General features: G+C 36.8%; 3 protein-coding genes and 1 long non-coding RNA gene across 9 annotated transcripts; 1 reads left to right on the forward strand and 3 right to left on the reverse strand.

The window, feature by feature from the left end:
- Positions 1-95: 95 nt before the first annotated feature.
- On the reverse strand, positions 96-5,694 carry LOC105280668 (uncharacterized protein K02A2.6-like). 4 transcript variants are annotated; one of them, XR_003406345.1, is made up of 5 exons: positions 3,362-5,679; positions 1,530-1,977; positions 1,316-1,453; positions 954-1,132; positions 96-876 (listed from the first exon to the last, which is right to left on the reverse strand). XR_003406345.1 is itself a non-coding variant. In XM_026968377.1 (2 exons), the coding sequence occupies exon 1, from the start codon at positions 4,202-4,204 to the stop codon at positions 3,566-3,568; it is 639 nt and encodes a 212-aa protein (XP_026824178.1). In that variant the 5' UTR covers positions 4,205-5,694; the 3' UTR covers positions 1,343-1,453; positions 1,530-3,565. The 4 variants fall into 4 exon arrangements, 1 of the variants encoding a protein (XP_026824178.1); XR_003406344.1 differs by lacking the exon at positions 3,362-5,679 and adding an exon at positions 2,728-2,742 and having other exon boundaries at positions 1,530-2,628; XR_894164.3 differs by lacking the exon at positions 3,362-5,679 and having other exon boundaries at positions 1,316-1,475; positions 1,530-2,338.
- A 462-nt stretch (positions 5,695-6,156) lies between these two features.
- On the reverse strand, positions 6,157-7,267 carry LOC105280666. The gene is made up of 2 exons (XM_011341366.2): positions 6,630-7,267; positions 6,157-6,562 (listed from the first exon to the last, which is right to left on the reverse strand). The coding sequence occupies exons 1-2, from the start codon at positions 6,631-6,633 to the stop codon at positions 6,165-6,167; spliced, it is 402 nt and encodes a 133-aa protein (XP_011339668.1). The 5' UTR covers positions 6,634-7,267; the 3' UTR covers positions 6,157-6,164.
- A 4,677-nt stretch (positions 7,268-11,944) lies between these two features.
- Positions 11,945-13,097, forward strand: LOC113561661. Its single transcript, XR_003406350.1, has 2 exons — positions 11,945-12,026; positions 12,451-13,097. It is a non-coding gene; the product is annotated as an uncharacterized LOC113561661 (long non-coding RNA).
- Positions 13,098-15,758: 2,661 nt separating this feature from the next.
- Positions 15,759-17,376, reverse strand: LOC105280665 (trafficking protein particle complex subunit 10). 3 transcript variants are annotated; one of them, XM_026968248.1, is made up of 5 exons: positions 17,144-17,372; positions 16,806-16,982; positions 16,418-16,611; positions 16,061-16,256; positions 15,759-15,953 (listed from the first exon to the last, which is right to left on the reverse strand). In XM_026968248.1, the coding sequence occupies exons 2-5, from the start codon at positions 16,890-16,892 to the stop codon at positions 15,840-15,842; spliced, it is 591 nt and encodes a 196-aa protein (XP_026824049.1). In that variant the 5' UTR covers positions 16,893-16,982; positions 17,144-17,372; the 3' UTR covers positions 15,759-15,839. The 3 variants fall into 3 exon arrangements, with proteins under 3 accessions (XP_026824049.1, XP_019887653.2, XP_026824050.1); XM_020032094.2 differs by having other exon boundaries at positions 16,806-17,082; XM_026968249.1 differs by lacking the exon at positions 16,061-16,256 and having other exon boundaries at positions 15,843-15,953; positions 17,144-17,376.
- Between the last annotated feature and the right edge of the window lie 55 nt (positions 17,377-17,431).

The following is a 17,431-nucleotide window of genomic DNA, read 5'->3' on the forward strand; positions in this document are numbered from 1 at the left end:
AAAGTAAAGATGCGATAGAATTACATTAAGTAAAGTTAATTTGGAGAATACATATATAAAAGGATATAGGGCAAGAATGAATACATGAAATATAATAGATATTATTTCGCACATATCATTTTATTGAAAGGATACATGAATAAAAGGTTAACCTGAAAATCATCTGCAAAGCCGCGTACTTTTTCTTTTAAAATATCGAAAATTTCTTCGCAAATTCCTTCTTCAAAGTGGGGTTTCTAGTTTTTCTTGTAAAGTACGCACTGATGGCAAAGGCATACGTTGTCCCAAAAGTTCGTTGTATCCATTCAGTCCGCAAGAGAATTTCAGTCGAAGTGCTTTTTTAATTGTTTTTTCAGACCACTTAGAGCCTCGATTTGATTTATTCACCAATGCTCTTATTTGATCATCATTAAATATGTTTTTAATAATGGACTGTGATTTTCTATTGTTTACACATTGCTTATGTAAACTTATTTTTTCTGCATTTAACTTTTTCACCTTTTCTTTAAGGATGTTACACTTATTGTATTTTTTTAGAACATCATGATAAGTCTTTTCACGTTTTTCATATAACTCATTGAATGTTTCATATTTTTTCTTCCAATCAATATCACAATTAAGGCGAGATGAAGATAGATTTGATTCATTTTCCATAACCTCAATGATAGATTCAGTAGGTTCGTGAGGAATTTCAATGGACATTTTATTGCTGACGAGATTCAATCTGTCATCCATGTCTAATTGCATTAATTCAGTATTTGTACATGCAACAACTGCTTTAGGGATTGTTTAAAAAACGGTTGGTATTGCATTATGCTTCAAAATTCTTTTTCCGTCAACCCGTGTTTTTTCCTACATCTCTGGTAAAAAATGCATCTTAAACATAAATAAAATAAATAATATGTAATTTATACTAAGAAATTAGTTGTTAGTTAAATAAGTATGAACCATACCTCACAAATACAGCTATAAGTCGTGGGTATCCAATTTGGTCGCGGAATATTTAACGTCCATTGAGCCCTTATTTCAGGATTTCTTGGGAAATGTTTCATCAAATATCTTTTAGCGGATGAGTTCTTGCAACTCGGAACGCAACAGCCTGGCATTGTTACATATATTCTGGATATCCACTCTAATTTATGTACATATGACGTAAAATATAGGTTAACATTGTGACCTTACAATATTTTCAACGTTCATGTATTTTCATTTTTTCAATTTTAATGTAAAATAATAATTATATTCTAATATGAGATTAAATGTTTTATATGTACATACAATTACTTAATTTTACATGTATACTTTTCTTACAAACCTTAGAAACTAATGAAAGGCAACTGAATAGTAGCACGACCAATCCCGGCTATTTATTAGATGTTAAACGCACAACGTTTCGACCTTTTGGGTTCCCACTTTGGGTCCTCCTCAAGTGCCGAATTACATAGTTATTTTTCTATAATACAAACAAGATACATCTATATAAATAAACACACAATTCAGATGCACGCAACGCAATTATTTCTACTTACTGACAGAAAAATAACCGGTAACACTACCGAAAGTCGCTGGAGACAACAAGCCTCAACGACCATCAAACAGTGATTGGCGCGACCGAGCAAACAGCTAAATTTTCTTCAAAATAGGTTCGTACTTAGAAACTAACCACACAAACTAGAGATCCTATAGTATAACAGAGATGCGCCAATGATCACGTGATTGCGATATTTTCCTGATTGGTCAGAGTAAATTGTATTGATTCCGAGAGCGGAATCGGCGGCTCGATGATAGGCTGCTCCTCTGCCGTCGGATCTGGTGCTGCCAGAGTGTGTGACTCCAGGGTCGTCATGCTTTGTGGTGATGTTTTCTCGTAACTGTCCTCCTCTAGGCGAACCTCTCGTCGTCGTAACTGATCTATACGACGTTTCCAAATCCGTCTGTCCGGCAACCTCACTGTGTATGAGCGCGGGCCGGTATTTTCTATAACGTAACCGTCCTTCCATTTCTCGCCTGATGTATGTATAATTTCGAGCGTGAACCAGTGTTGCCAAGTTGGGGGATTTTCCCCCAAATTTGGGGTTTTTTAATTTTCCCTGGGGATTGTTTAGGGGAATAATAAGTTTAGGAGGGGACTTTTTGAAGTCCGCCACGCGGCAAGCTTTGCTGCGCCCTGTATGCGGGAACCAATACTTTTATAAATAAAAGCCTAACATCTTATATAAGAATAGTAATAAAACAAGTTACAAACGTTTTTACAATATGTCTACAACAGATAGAAATATTCGTGCATCGTGCTAAAATTGTCTAAAATATTTTGCAAGATGAACAAAAAGAAATACACACAATTTTATAATAAAGCTTGGGAGAAAGATCCAGAGTTAATGTGTACGTCTCTTAATTTAATTTAATTTAATTTTATTTTATTTTATTTTTCTTAGGTTTTTTGTAGAACACTGCCAATCAGAATGGGATTTAATTTCTAATAAAGTATGGAATGAAACAGAGAATTACTTACAATTTTGGTCAGAAGTATATAATGATAAAGATAGTGCTGGAAAATATTAGTAGATTAGCATTAGGATTACTTTCATTACCAATTTCCAATGCAACCGTAGAAAGAGCATTTTCCACCTATAATATAATAAAATGTAAATTAAGAAATCGACTTTCTGTAGATATGGCAGAAGCTCTAATGAGAATTAGATATTACTTGAAAAGTAAAAATATTACCTGTGTAGATTTCGAACCAACTACATCGATGATCGAAAAATTCAACATATCAATGTATGGTGACACTAATCTTAACAACGATTTGGAAATCTTAGAATTATTTGAAATTATACAATAAAACTTTTTAGCGATATATATTACGATATATATATATATATATATATATATATATATCGTATAGTTTTTACTTTTAAGATTTGTAATTTCCAATGTAGAAATTTTAATATTTGAAATTTTTAATTTATAAGATGATCCTTTAATATAACCCTGCTAGTTTATATATATTCATATTAATATCATATATATATATATATATATATATATGTGTGTGTGTGTGTGTGTGTATTATTACATATTTATTTTCTTAATATATAATAGTTCCTTCGTAGTTTGCTTACTCACTCCACTCTGTAACATTATAATATTTTGTATTTTCTAATATACTTACATTTCAATTTAATTTCTTTTGTTGTAGACCTTGCCTAGCTCTTTAACCTATTGGGGGAAAATTTAGGGAATTTGTTTCTAGTCTTAGGGGATTTTGGAGGATTTTCAGATACGCATTTGGGGACAACCTTCGAAACGACCTGGCAACGCTGGCATGAACTACATCTCCTACACTGAAAGAACCTACACTGAAAGAACGACCTCTCAATGTACAATCGATGTCCTCCTTGTCCACCCCGGTGTCCGGATGAATCTTGTCTAATAACGACCGTAGTTGACGATTCATTAACATTGCGGCTGGTGATTTGCCTGTTGCGGTGGATGGAGTTATGTGATTATATAACAAGAATTTGGCCAATCGTGTCTGCCAATCACCTTGCGTTATCCATTTCTAATTATTCTTTGTTTCTTGAACCATGCATTCCGCCTGTTCGTTAGAGGCGGGGTGATATGCTGGGATAAAAGAAAGCCGAATTCCATTAGCGGCGGCAAAATTCCGCATCTCCTCTGAATTAAATGCCGTGCCATTATCTGACACTATAACTTGCGGTAATCCGTGCGTTGCGAATAATTTCCGCAATTCGCCGATGACTGCTCTTGACGTCGTCGATGCCATGGGGAATACCTCCAACCATTTGGAATATGAGTCGACAACGACTAAAAATGTCTGACCACGGAACGGTCCTGCAAAATCCATGTGAAGACGCGTCCAGGGATTCCTTGTGCGTTCCCATGGTAGCAAGGGTGCCTTAGGCGGTTCCTTTCGTGTCGCCTGGCATGTTGTGCATGCATTAACGCATCGTTCCACTTCCGTGTCCATTTTTGGCCACCAAACATAGTCTCGCATCAATGCCTTCATTCGCACGATGCCTGGATGTTCCTCGTGGAACATTTGAATGACTCGCGAACGTATTGTCTTGGGTATTACAACCCGATTTCCCCATAAAAGACATCCTTTGTACGTCGATAGTTCATCTCGTCGGAGATAATATGGCTGGAACTGTTTCCTTCCGTAGGTCTGGCCAACCATGCGTGACCCATCTCAATACGCGTGAGAGTGTTGGATCCTTTTTCGTCTGTTGTGCTACGATGAATGCATCGATGTTCCATTCTGGGGCATTTTCAAGTAACGCAATGTCGATCATCTTGGTCATGCCGATATCCTGCGTTGGTAACGGTAGACGGCTGAGTGCGTCTACGTTCCCCATATGCTTGCCTGGTCGATGCTGCAAGTCGTAATCATAAGCCGATAATAATTCGCACCAGCGAATCATACGGGGCGATGCCATGGGCGGTGTTGGTGCGCCCTGCGATAATATACCCAATAAAGGCTTATGATCTGTATATATTCGAAATGTACGTCCATATAAATAATTGTGGAACTTAGTTATGCCGAATATTATTCCAAATGCCTCTCGATCAATTTGTGCATAATTACGCTGTGCTGCGTTAAGTGTTTTTGAAGCGTATGCGATGGGCCTTTCCGTGCCATCTGCCTCGATGTGACTAAGGATTGCTCCAACTCCATACGGTGACGCATCACAAGCTAATATTAATGGTTTATGAACGTCATAATGAGCAAGTACCTAGTGGGATTGCAATAACTCCTTGGCATGCTGGAATGCCGTTACTGCTTGCTTTGCCCATCTGAACTCCTTATCGCGATCCAGTAGACGATGTAACGGTTCCAATACATGTGTGGCGCCAGCCAAAAATCGATGGTAAAAATTAAGAAGACCCAAAAACGCTAATAATTTTGTTTTGTTTTGTGGAGCTCTGGCCTCTTTGATAGCTTCCACCTTACTCTCCAATGGTTGTATGCCCTTGGCAGTTATACGATAACCTAGGAATTCTACTGCCGGTACACCGAACTGACTCTTATCCTTGTTGATCCGAGCGTTGTCGTTCTTAATCCGGTTAAGTACTTCTTGCAAGCGACTGTCGTGATTCTCCTTGGTACCTGCGACCAAAATATTGTCGGAAAATGGTATGACGCCTGGAATTCCTGCCAATAATTCTTCCATATAACGTTGAAATATAGACGCTGCCACGTTAACGCCGAATTGCATTCTGTTGACCTTGTATAAGCCTCTATGTGTGTTTATGGCGAGTAACTTCGCTGTATCCTCATCGACCGGTAAATGTTGATACGCTTGTCAATAATCTAGCGTGGAAAACTTTACGCATCCGCTCACTCCCGCCAGCAATCGTTCAAAGATCGGTAGGGGGTATGTCACTGTCTCAGTGGCTAAATTTACCGTGTCCTTGTAATCGCCACAAATCCGGACTTTACCGTTGGGTTTCTTGATACTGACTATTGGTGTTGCCCACTCGGAATGCTCGATTTTAGTTATTATTCCTTGTTGTTCCATGTCGTCTAGGGCTTCTTCCACTAAGGGTAACAACGCATATGGAACTTGACGGGGCTTTCGAAACTGAGGTTTGGCATCCTGCTTCAATTTGATATGTATGGGTTCTCGTGTATTTGCGCCCATACCCGGTTTGAAAAGATCCTCTTATTCCTCCAAACGTACTTCAAATATAGTTGCCGCATGAAATGCGTTGACTACGTTGAATCCCAATTTGGAAAACCAATCACGGCCCATGATGTCGCCTTGCTTAACTACGATAAGCGATAACTGCAATTTCTTTCCTTTCCATTCGACGTGAACTTGTGCTTGGCCTTTTACCTCCACGTCTCCTTGATTGTATGCGCGAAGCTTGCAATTATGTAAGGGCGTAGTGCTGATCCGTAGTCGTTTCCTTGTTTCTTCATTAATTAATGTGTATGCTGATCCGGTATCCAATTCCAAATGAACCTCTTTACCATTGATATGTACTTCCATTAACATAGGCCTATTACCGCGATATTGTACACGTGCTACCTTAATACTATTGATAGCAGATGGTGTATCTTCGTCGTATGTTTCCATCCACTTCGTGCGATTATTCGTTTTAACCGTAGAAGTATCTTCTATTTTCTTCTTACTTCAGCATGCTGATGCGATGTAGCCCTTCTTCTGGCAGGCGTGACAAATACTGTCTTTAAATAGGCACTTAGACTGTGGATGATTAGTTTTACCGCAGCGATAACATGCCTTATGTACCTCTACAGGAGTCTTTTCCTTCCTATGTTTCTGCGATTTGTCCTTTTGCTCGACTAATCGTACCTCTGATTTCTGCGGAATTATACTTCTCATGTCGCGAGACTCAGTTATAGCTAACTCATGAGCTACAGCCTTTTCCTGTGCGATCTGTAACGTAAGATGCGTAGTGGCGAGTAACTTTTGTTGTAAGCGTTCATCCTGAACCCCGCACACTAAACGAAGACATAATGTTTCGTCTAACGTGGCACCAAAGTCGCAGTGTTGAGCCAATTTCCGCAATTCTGCAATGTAATCAGCGATAGCCTCACCTGGTCGTTGATCGCGCTTATGAAAATGAAATCTTCTTACCCATTTGTTCGGTGCAGGCTCGTAATGATCGTTTAATTTAGCAACAATGTCTTGAAACGGCGTTTGACTTACAGTCGCCGGTGCTACTAACGATTTAATAGTATCGTACACTTGACTGCCGACGAGCGTGCATAATGCGGCTCGCTTGTGTCCGTCTTGCGTAATATTATTTATTTCCAAATAAAATTGCAAACGCTCCATATATGATTTCCATGATACCGTCTTACCGGGAACGAACGGTTCGATCGACCCGATAGTGGCTGTACAATTGGGTTGCGATTGCCGGGGACATCGTGACGCCAAACTTTGAGGTTAACTATCGTGTGTCCGATAATAAATGGAAGGCTATGAGCGAATATGTTGCCCAACGCCTCGTGGCACGTATTGAGGCAATAAAACTATGCAATGTCGGCGAATTTACCTCGTCGCCAATTGTTATGTCTTTACAGAAATAATCACAAGATTATGTATGCTGACTGAACTGAACTGCTTTATTGCTTGCGCGCCTGACTAACTGCAACTGTATTGCGCGCGCACCTTCCTTATTACATTCATATACTTAACAGTTTCGTTGGCACAAAACTCGACATATTGAATGCACTAAAACAATACATTGTTTACGCTTCGACCAAATGAAATATACTGATCTTAAAGCCTAATGACAGGGTTTTCATATGATTGGCTTCAGTATGGGCCGATGCCATCAGGCGCTCATTGCGCCATCTCTTGTAAATCCTTTAAAATTAAGTTTAGTACCCAATATATTAGTAATAAACAGTATAACTTTAATATATTGTTGCGTCTGGGCGGCCTCCGGTTCGACGCACACACTCGCGCACGAAATGAAACGACACTTTTATAGAATAACGATAAAGATTTATTGCAATGAGAGCGAGATGCAATACACGTCCGTCACTTCTCAGACCACGTCCGAATCTCTCTTCTGTCACTGTTTGTTTATTCTCCTGGCGACCCGTCGCTAAGAGGCTCGCGTCTTCTTCCGACGGCCGATCCGACGACGTTCAGCGATCGGCAGCTGACCGGCTCTTCGTTATGCCAGATGGCCAACTCGGACATAACAATATTGAATTACAGGAGGTTGGTACCTTCACATTCACATTTACATTTCCATACTGGAATCTCCTGGTTTTTCTCATCATTTTACCTCATCATTTAAACTTGAGGAGATATGAGGAGTGGTGAAAGACTTTATAATGTTGATTGTCGGAAGAAAATCGTAAAAAATGTTATCTTTTTTTTTTTAAAAAAAATAGGTTTATTTAAGGTCGCTTCAACAGCTAGGTTATTAGCGACCACTTCCTTTGAGTGCAATATACAAAGATTATACAGAGATAGTATACAGTGCGATGTACAGATAATGAACAGTGGTACGTCTCGGTCAGTGAATCTTACATTAGTACATATACCTAAACTAACGTATTATATGGGTAGCGTCACTGCTTGCTTGGCGTACTTTGTAGTGATGGTTGGTTTATAATAAATACCTTAAATTAAGTTCATTAACATATTTAATAATGTTAGGTAAAATTGTTTTGTTCTTGAGGCTTATGCAAATATCAGGCGGTATGTTGTATTTTATTCTGGATTGGTGGTATGCTGGGCATTCTGCAAGGATATGTGGTATTGTGATTCTTATATTACAGTGTTGGCATAATGCGGGTGAGTTATGAGTGAAAAGATGACTATGGGTTAATCTAGAGTGACCTATTCTTAGTCTGGTGAGTATAACTTGGTCTCTTCTATTTGTTGTGTTATATGGTATTTTTTCAAAGATGCTGTTTCTTACAATATGTAATTTGGTTAGAGGATTTGATGACCAGAGGTAGTTCCATTTATTAGTGATTTGTTTTTGTATGTTATTGTAAAGATCATGATGAGAGACAGGGTGGGCTACAGTGCAGATATCATCCAATGCAGTTGCTTCTTTTGCAGCTTTGTCAGCCTGTTCGTTTCCTTGTATCCCAATATGCGAGGGGATCCAAATAATTTTTATAGTTTTCTTGTTATTCTGGATTTCTCTAATTAGATTGATTATGTCTAGTATAATAGGTTCTTTGTTACCAGGGTTTCTGATGCCATTGATTACACTTAACGAGTCAGTAAAAAGTGCGTAATTTATCTCTTTGGAGTATAAAATTTTTTTTAAAGATTTTCTGATGGCAAAAGCTTCGCTGAAAGCAACAGAACAGATGTCATTTAGTTTGAATTTAATAGTTTCGTGGAGAAATACAGTTGCACACCCTACTCCTGCATTGAATAGTGAGCCATCAGTGTAAATGTGCCCAGCGTTAATGTATTTAGCTTAAAGTTCTCGAAAAAGGGCGAGGTATGTATTAGGGTTTGTGGATTCTTTACTGAAAAAAGTTAGGGAATCATCTATGGGAGATGAAGTATAAGGTAGCCAGGGCGGTTTGTTAAGAGCTGAGGTTGTAATGACAGTAGGGAAGGTTTGCCCAGTATTGTTTAAAATATTTTTGAGTCTTGTATATATGGGTATTGGGAGGGAAGGTTTCTGTATAGATATGTCGGTATATTTGTCAGTGAATATATTCTGGTAAACAGGGTTTGTAGGCTGTGATGCTATCTTGCAGGCGAAGAAAAGTAGTAGTTTTTCTCTTCGTATGTTCAAGGGAGATTCGCTGGATTCGGCTAAAATACTGTTAGTTGGGCTAGTTCTAAAGGCGCCTATAGCCAGTCTGAGGCCTGCAGTATGTATTGGGTTTATAATATCTATAATGTACTTTTTCGCTGACGCGTACACAATAGATCCATAATCCAGTTTAGATCTTACCAAAGCTTTGTATGAATTTAAGATAGTGGTTTTATCTGCTCCCCAGTTGCAGGAGGCGATTGATTTTATTATATTGAGTCTTCGTTGGCATTCCGCCTTGAGGTTACATAAGTGTGTTCTCCAGGTAAGTTTGCTATCGAAGGTAAGTCAAATGTTATCTTTATGTATCGCTGAAGATGACCAGAAGCGGGGCCGAAACGTACGAAGGACTCTTTGTCATCTCTTTTGTTAATTAAATTATGTATGAACCAATTCCTTTGTTCATTACTTGCATGTAATAATTGGTTAGTTACAAATTGTTGACTAACACGCATCATTAACTGCGTTCTCACTCTTATTGCCGGTTTGGTTTCTTAACGTTTGAATTTAACAATTAATATCTCGCTTCACGGGGCAGAGCGACGATTTTCTTTGCCAGATTCTTTCGTTTTGGACGCGTCGATTGAGTATAAATTCATCGATATTTGAGGTGATGCCCGTATTTCATCGGTTGTAAATTGGTATCCAATCGTGCAGTGTCTAATAGTGCGGTGTCCAATCGTGCGGTGTCCAATCATTCCGTGTCCAATATTACGTGTCTAATCATGCGGTGTCCAATCGTTACGTGTCGAAACGGGATACGCCCGATAATATCAGCACTCTTTAATTACCTCCGGGCCCCTTGGGGCCTCTTTTATGGTCACGAAACCATTTACCCAGGGCTACTAGTCTTTAAGAATATCTCGTCGGTGCTTAAAGCCATGCCGTGCCGCAGATTTGGCGATAGTATCGGCCATGGTGGAAGTAACAAGGTGTGCTACTGCGCAGACATTTCTACTGACCAATAAGAGAGCGTGACAAGAGTCCGCCATCTTGAATAATTTAAGTGAATTAAAAAAAAGATTCGGATAAGAAAAGGATTAAATAAAAGATCTTTTGTGTGTACTTATGGTAAATATATTTTTTAAAATAAAATACAGGGTGTCCCAGACCTACCGTATCACCGGTTAATGGTAGATTCCTGAAGTGATTCTGAGACGAATGTTCTTCTTACAAAATGTCGAGTGTGGCGTAGTTTCGGCGCTACGAAGGGTTGTAGTTATCCTATCCTTCCCAACAAACAGTCATATAACAATGATATTGCCATAATATAACAGAATGTAACACGCAATATAACATGTTCATTACATGTAACGTATATGTTAGTTGTAATTTCCCACTCAAACGAAATTGCAGTAATATAACAATAATATAACGTGTTACTAAAATGTTATTTAAATGTTATATAAATGGAATATATATTATTTATTCTTTCGTCCTCTCTCTACAACTACAGGTACATGTTTAATTAATTTTCCTAAACGTTATGTACAAGTTCGTACTTTCCTCTTATTTATTATTCGTTCAAAAATGTACCACTTCATCGTAGAAATGGAATTACGATACAAGTTGTGCCCTGCCGTGATCACCGTTCCTATATATATTTTGTATTATATTTTGCATGCGAGAAACGAAGCCATCTACCGGACAACTCGTCATCTGAATGTTAAAAATGATATATAACATAGACAGAATATGCAAATATTACAGTTATATAATATCGCATATTTGAGTTATATTACTGTTATATTATTATAGCCAATGTATAACAGAGCAATATAACAGTTTTATAACGCAGTTATATTGCAGTTACAAAGTAAATTATGCAACCTCAACATTAATAACATATAACAGTTGTTATATTACGTGTTACTTCTGTGTTATATAATAGTTATATTTTGTGTTTGCTGGGTTGTGTAGAATTTTCCCGCGTTCAGTGACGGTGGGTCGAAGGGGTCTCGCGCATCGCTCATACTTCAATTTGAACAGCCGCGAAAAATTAAGATCAAATTGAAGTGTGCACGATGCGCAGGACCCCTTCGACTCAACGTCACTGAACGCGGGAAAATTCTACACAAGGATAGGATAACTACAACCCTTCGTAGCGCCGAAACTACGTCACCCTCGACATTTTGCAAGAGGAATATTCGTCTCAGAATCACCTCAGGAATCTACCATTAACCGGTGATACGGTAGGTCTGGGACACCCTGTATAGGTAGTATCTCACGTAAAAATGACCGATCTTTATATTGCGAGGTCTTAAAATGTTGAGAACAAACCCGAGCTAGATAAAGAAATTTTAAATAATGTATTTTATTATATTCTATTATATTTAATTTGTTAAATTCCATTTGCCACCTTTCAATATTGCATATATACATACCGTTCTTTGCATTGACATTTTCTTTGCAGTCTTTTTTACTGCGCAATCATTTCTTCATTTTTTGGAAATGAAAAATACCTAACATGTTTATTATTTCGTGACGTGTTTTTACGCTGTTTAAACGAACACGATGGCATTGTGCGATGTGCGAGACTCTGAAACAGTGCATAACCTGTGTCGTGACACTTTCGCAATGTTGCCAGGTCGTTTCGAAGGTTGTCCCCAAATGCGTATCTGAAAATCCTCCAAAATCCCCTAAGACTAGAAACAAATTCCCTAAATTTTCCCCCAATAGGTTAAAGAGCTAGGCAAGGTCTACAACAAAAGAAATTAAATTGAAATGTAAGTATATTAGAAAATACAAAATATTATAATGTTACAGAGTGGAGTGAGTAAGCAAACTACGAAGGAACTATTATATATTAAGAAAATAAATATGTAATAATACACACACACACACACATATATATATATATATATATATATATATATGATATTAATATGAATATATATAAACTAGCAGGGTTATATTAAAGGATCATCTTATAAATTAAAAATTTCAAATATTAAAATTTCTACATTGGAAATTACAAATCTTAAAAGTAAAAACTATACGATATATATATATATATATATATATATATCGTAATATATATCGCTAAAAAGTTTTATTGTATAATTTCAAATAATTCTAAGATTTCCAAATCGTTGTTAAGATTAGTGTCACCATACATTGATATGTTGAATTTTTCGATCATCGATGTAGTTGGTTCGAAATCTACACAGGTAATATTTTTACTTTTCAAGTAATATCTAATTCTCATTAGAGCTTCTGCCATATCTACAGAAAGTCGATTTCTTAATTTACATTTTATTATATTATAGGTGGAAAATGCTCTTTCTACGGTTGCATTGGAAATTGGTAATGAAAGTAATCCTAATGCTAATCTACTAATATTTTCCAGCACTATCTTTATCATTATATACTTCTGACCAAAATTGTAAGTAATTCTCTGTTTCATTCCATACTTTATTAGAAATTAAATCCCATTCTGATTGGCAGTGTTCTACAGAAAACCTAAGAAAAATAAAATAAAATAAAATTAAATTAAATTAAATTAAGAGACGTACACATTAACTCTGGATCTTTCTCCCAAGCTTTATTATAAAATTGTGTGTATTTCTTTTTGTTCATCTTGCAAAATATTTTAGACAATTTTAGCACGATGCACGAATATTTCTATCTGTTGTAGACATATTGTAAAAACGTTTGTAACTTGTCTTATTACTATTCTTATATAAGATGTTAGGCTTTTATTTATAAAAGTATTGGTTCCCGCATACAGGGCGCAGCAAAGCTTGCCGCGTGGCGGACTTCAAAAAGTCCCCTCCTAAACTTATTATTCCCCTAAACAATCCCCAGGGAAAATTAAAAAACCCCAAATTTGGGGGAAAATCCCCCAACTTGGCAACACTGCACTTTCGTTTACATTTATTATCGCGTTGCTATTGGTTGCTATTTGCAAAATGGCGACAACTTGGTGCTGCGCAGAACGTGACGAAATTCGTCCGAGATAATAGCACACCTTGTTAATTCCACCATGTCGGGTAGTATGTCTCTGATGCTGTCGGCTTCTTCTCTAGTGTTGGGAATGGTTTGGAGGAGAGGGGTTTCTAATGGGTATGCCCATTGGGCCACAGGTACTCGCGTGAATTATACCATATACTATTGGACCACGCACATCAAATCCACCACCTTGTTCTATTGTTCTGGCTGTGCTGAGTTACGGGAAAGAGAGACATTGCTCGACCGTTGCGTGTGACAAGGAAACTAATACCATTAAGAAGATGCTGGAGCTGCTAGTGAACTTCTTCGCGATGGTGCTGCCATCGCACAATATTTGCACAATAAAATGCTTTTTACAAAAATTTGGCAATTTATTATACGCACAAAATCGCTGTTGAGCGGTGTTTGGACACAATTAAGGAATATGAGGATGCTTTTCGAAGTGACTTTAGAAGCGTCATAAAAGAGAATTCTGTGTTCTCCTGTATTCTGTAAAGGAAAACACAGAATTCTCTTTTATGACGTTTCTAAAGTCACTTCGAAAAGCATCCTCATATTCCTTAATTGTGTCCAAACACCGCTCAACAGCGATTTTGTGCGTACAAATTGCGAAATTTTTATATTAAGCATTTTATTGTGCAAATGGCAGCACCATCGCGAAGAAATTCCCTGGTCACTCCAGGATCTCCTAAGGGGAAGCTGGAGTCGTCTGTATTACCGACAAAATTGAGAATTGTATGGATTGTACACAGAATTCGTTTTATTGGTTGCGCAGAATAAAAAATCCTTTTCCACAAATAAAGTATACATAGTAAGAAAGTCCGCGCGACCGGACATTATATTCCAAATGGCAAAACTGTTTCACTAGTCACTCCAGGATCACTTTAATATCCTGATGGAGAGTACCACAAGAACAAGCAGAAGATAAGACCAAATTCTTGCGAAACTTTCATTAAGATTGTATAGTTCTCTCTCCAACCTCTTCCTGACACGGTCTGGCACATATTGCTAGTCCATATCTATAAGGTCTATGGAAATTTGGCATGGAATTTTTCAAACAATGAATTTTTTTATTACGTTTCTAAATTCACTTCGAAAAACATCATCGTATTCATTTAATATGTGGCTAGTGTGGATGATAGCTATTTCGTATATACAAAGCTTTGAGGGCCGATTTTTCTAACTTCTTGGTAGGTTTTACCCGACAGGTAGTATCTTTGTCTCTTTTCAGATAAGTCCTAAAAAAGAGATAAAGATATAGTTCCTGTCAGGTAAAACTTATTACCAAGAAGTTGGAACAATCGGCCCTGAAACGGGAAAAAATTCGAAAATTACAAGTTTGTTATCGGTTTGTTAACCTAACCTCGTACAATAATGTGTTTAATATAACAATTTGGCACTTTGGATGTACAAAATGACTATCATCCACACTGGCCACATATTAAACGAATACGATGATGCTTTTCGAAGTGAATTTAGAAACGTAATAAAAACAATCCATTGTTTGGAAAATTCCATACCAAATTTCACATGTAAAATCATGGACAAGAGTAAAAGATTAGTTCCTTGATATCGTGCAAACGGATTTCTTTCATCGTGCAAGAGGATGTTTCATTCTGCGCAGCTAATAAAAAGATTTCATTAAAAATTGTCATTTATTTCGTCGGTAACGAAAAACATGCCAGGTTGCTATGTGGAAAGATATAAAAATCGCAGCAAGGAAAGTTTTCGCTTATTTCGCATTCCACAGGCGAAAAGAATAAAGAAAGATGCGAAAAATGGTTAAAATTAATTGGAAAAAACTGTTATAAAAAATGTTAGCAATAGTAAAAGTGTTGTTATCAAAACATATAGTATAAGCAATATGAAACGTAATAAATAAAAATACTTACAATTTATATGGTTTTCCTTTTTATTTGCAAGATAAATTTATATAAAATTCCCAAAATACGTTCATACATAATTTGAGTTAGCCGCGTGTTGGACTCAAAATGGCGGATGATTACGATTAGAGATCATACTACATTTACACGAGCGCTACTTCTGTAGTAACTTACGATAATTCTCTGCGTGTAAGAGTGCCTTCCCACACAGCGTAACTTGCGTAAGCGTAACTGTATTCTAGTAACTTACTAAACGTTAGCATAAAAGTTACACTATTCTGAAATTCGCCATACCAGTGGGGCGTACTTTTACGTAACACAACCAATCGCTGTTTAGAGTTTCTGTTGTATACTCTGAACAGAAATGCTACATGAATTTGTGATTGGTTTTGTACTTTACGCATCTCGAAAAGTACGCGTCGTGGGGATTCGGTAGTGTCTACGAGTGTGCGTGAAGCCGAATGTATGTGATATGTCTTGTGCTTTCTTCAGGATACATAAAAAGTGATATCGATAGACTATTCTAAAAGATATTCGTATTATATTATTACTAATGCCAACGTTATAAAAAATTAATAATTTATTAGTTGAAGGTAGTAATAAAAATGTTGGAAACAAATATCTGTATCTCGTATTTTGTTAGATTTTTTCTTTATTGATGAATAAATATATCTCATCATACTTTACTAATAAATGTACAGATCATTATTCTAAATTATCATTATTATTATTCAAGTAACTTCTAAGATCTAACAAGGACGCCTTACACTCGACCAAAAGAAATCTTAGATGATGATTTAGTTCAAATACTAATTCTTCCTGAAACACAAATATAATTTTACAATAGAAGGAATACGTTCAGAAAGATTAATCAATATTAGATAATTCGACAACAGTTTGGAATAAATATTGCAAAAGAAAACTACCTGCAAGAGAAAATAATGGCAAAAATTCCAGTTAGGATTGTTTCGTCTTTCTCTCTGCTCGCGTATAATATTTTCAAAGCGCGAAAGAGTTCTATCATATGCAGTAAACATTAAATGACGAATGCACGTAATCAAGCCTCTCCATGATTCAGCAGAACGCGATTCAGACTTGATCGGATTAATTACAGCAAAGCATCTAATAATAATAATAATAATAAGAATAAGGCACCTAAGACACAATTTTCAAATACAAAAATACTATATTTCTATAGATGTTATGCAATTTCTATTATTGTTTTGCCTACATGAGAAATATGATAATTATATTGATTATCAAACAAGTCTAAACATTTTTACCTATCAGCAGTCTTGGCAGCAAAATCACTTCGTATTTTGTCCAAAACAGTAGTTCTAGGTAATAGCTTATTGGCCTTTTTCACATCATATGTTTCTACTAGAATGATCATCCAGTCTTGGATGTGGTATAAATGTAATATTTTTAACCAGGCATCAATATTGTCTCCGACACTAGTTTTGTAGGTATTAATATCCTGCAACAATACAGAAATTTACTGCCGTTAAGTTATTAAAGACATATGTATATGTATAGTTTAATACTTTTATATTGTCACATATACTTCTAATTTGATGTGTTACACCAATAACTTTATTTCAGTGTAAATGTACAATATAAATATACAATCGTGGCGGTGCACTCGACTCGCGCAAGAACATGCGTCCGTACCTTACATTCGCCTTCTTTGCGTTGCCATTTCTTCAACCCAGAGACTGGAGAGAGTAGGAAACGATTCTTTAATCTAAAACGCCACATCAGCTATGTCATCTCTCATTGGAGATTGACGGAAAGTCGCCGGAATTGTTTTCCCATGTTAACTGGCTGCGCCGGAAATGATTTCACACTCTGTATAAAGAATCCGCATTTACCGTACGGAAACTAGTTCCTCGAACGTGGAGTACACCCAGTTTGCAGTTAATTAATTTACTGATTAGCATGCACGTGTCTGTTAATACAATATATCATCAATATAATTTTATGTGAAACTAACCTACTTGTTAACTTACCCTGATTTGATTTTCTTGCTTTTTATTTTTGCAGCTCTGCACCATCCAAGAACAACTTCTCAAACAATACTTCTTATTACACGAATTTACACGAATTTTACAGTTACACTGTAATGCCGCCCAATCTAGTGGATCACAGAGGATTAATCCGTCCAAACTGGCCAAAAATGATACGCACTAACACACATGCATCAGCGTATCTTCCACTAGATATTGAATTCGGCGTATTCGGCAATAGTGCAAAAGACGTAAAATAACTAGAAGGAAGCTGATATTCAAACGGAACGA

This window comes from Ooceraea biroi, chromosome 3 (genome assembly GCF_003672135.1).
Source record: "Ooceraea biroi isolate clonal line C1 chromosome 3, Obir_v5.4, whole genome shotgun sequence".
NCBI lineage: Eukaryota > Metazoa > Arthropoda > Insecta > Hymenoptera > Formicidae > Ooceraea > Ooceraea biroi.

What these genes read in the sequence shown, in the direction of transcription:
- LOC105280668 (XM_026968377.1), bottom strand. Translation starts at nt 4,204, where the DNA reads ATGGTTGGCCAGACCTACGGAAGGAAACAGTTCCAGCCATATTATCTC.
- LOC105280665 (XM_026968248.1), bottom strand. Translation starts at nt 16,892, where the DNA reads ATGTGGCGTTTTAGATTAAAGAATCGTTTCCTACTCTCTCCAGTCTCT. An exon ending in GCAAAGAAGGCGAATGTAAG is followed by an intron (nt 16,612 to 16,805) that starts GTACGGACGCAT and finishes GTATTGTTGCAG; the next exon opens with GATATTAATACCTACAAAAC. An exon ending in GCCATTATTTTCTCTTGCAG is followed by an intron (nt 15,954 to 16,060) that starts GTAGTTTTCTTT and finishes TTTGTGTTTCAG; the next exon opens with GAAGAATTAGTATTTGAACT.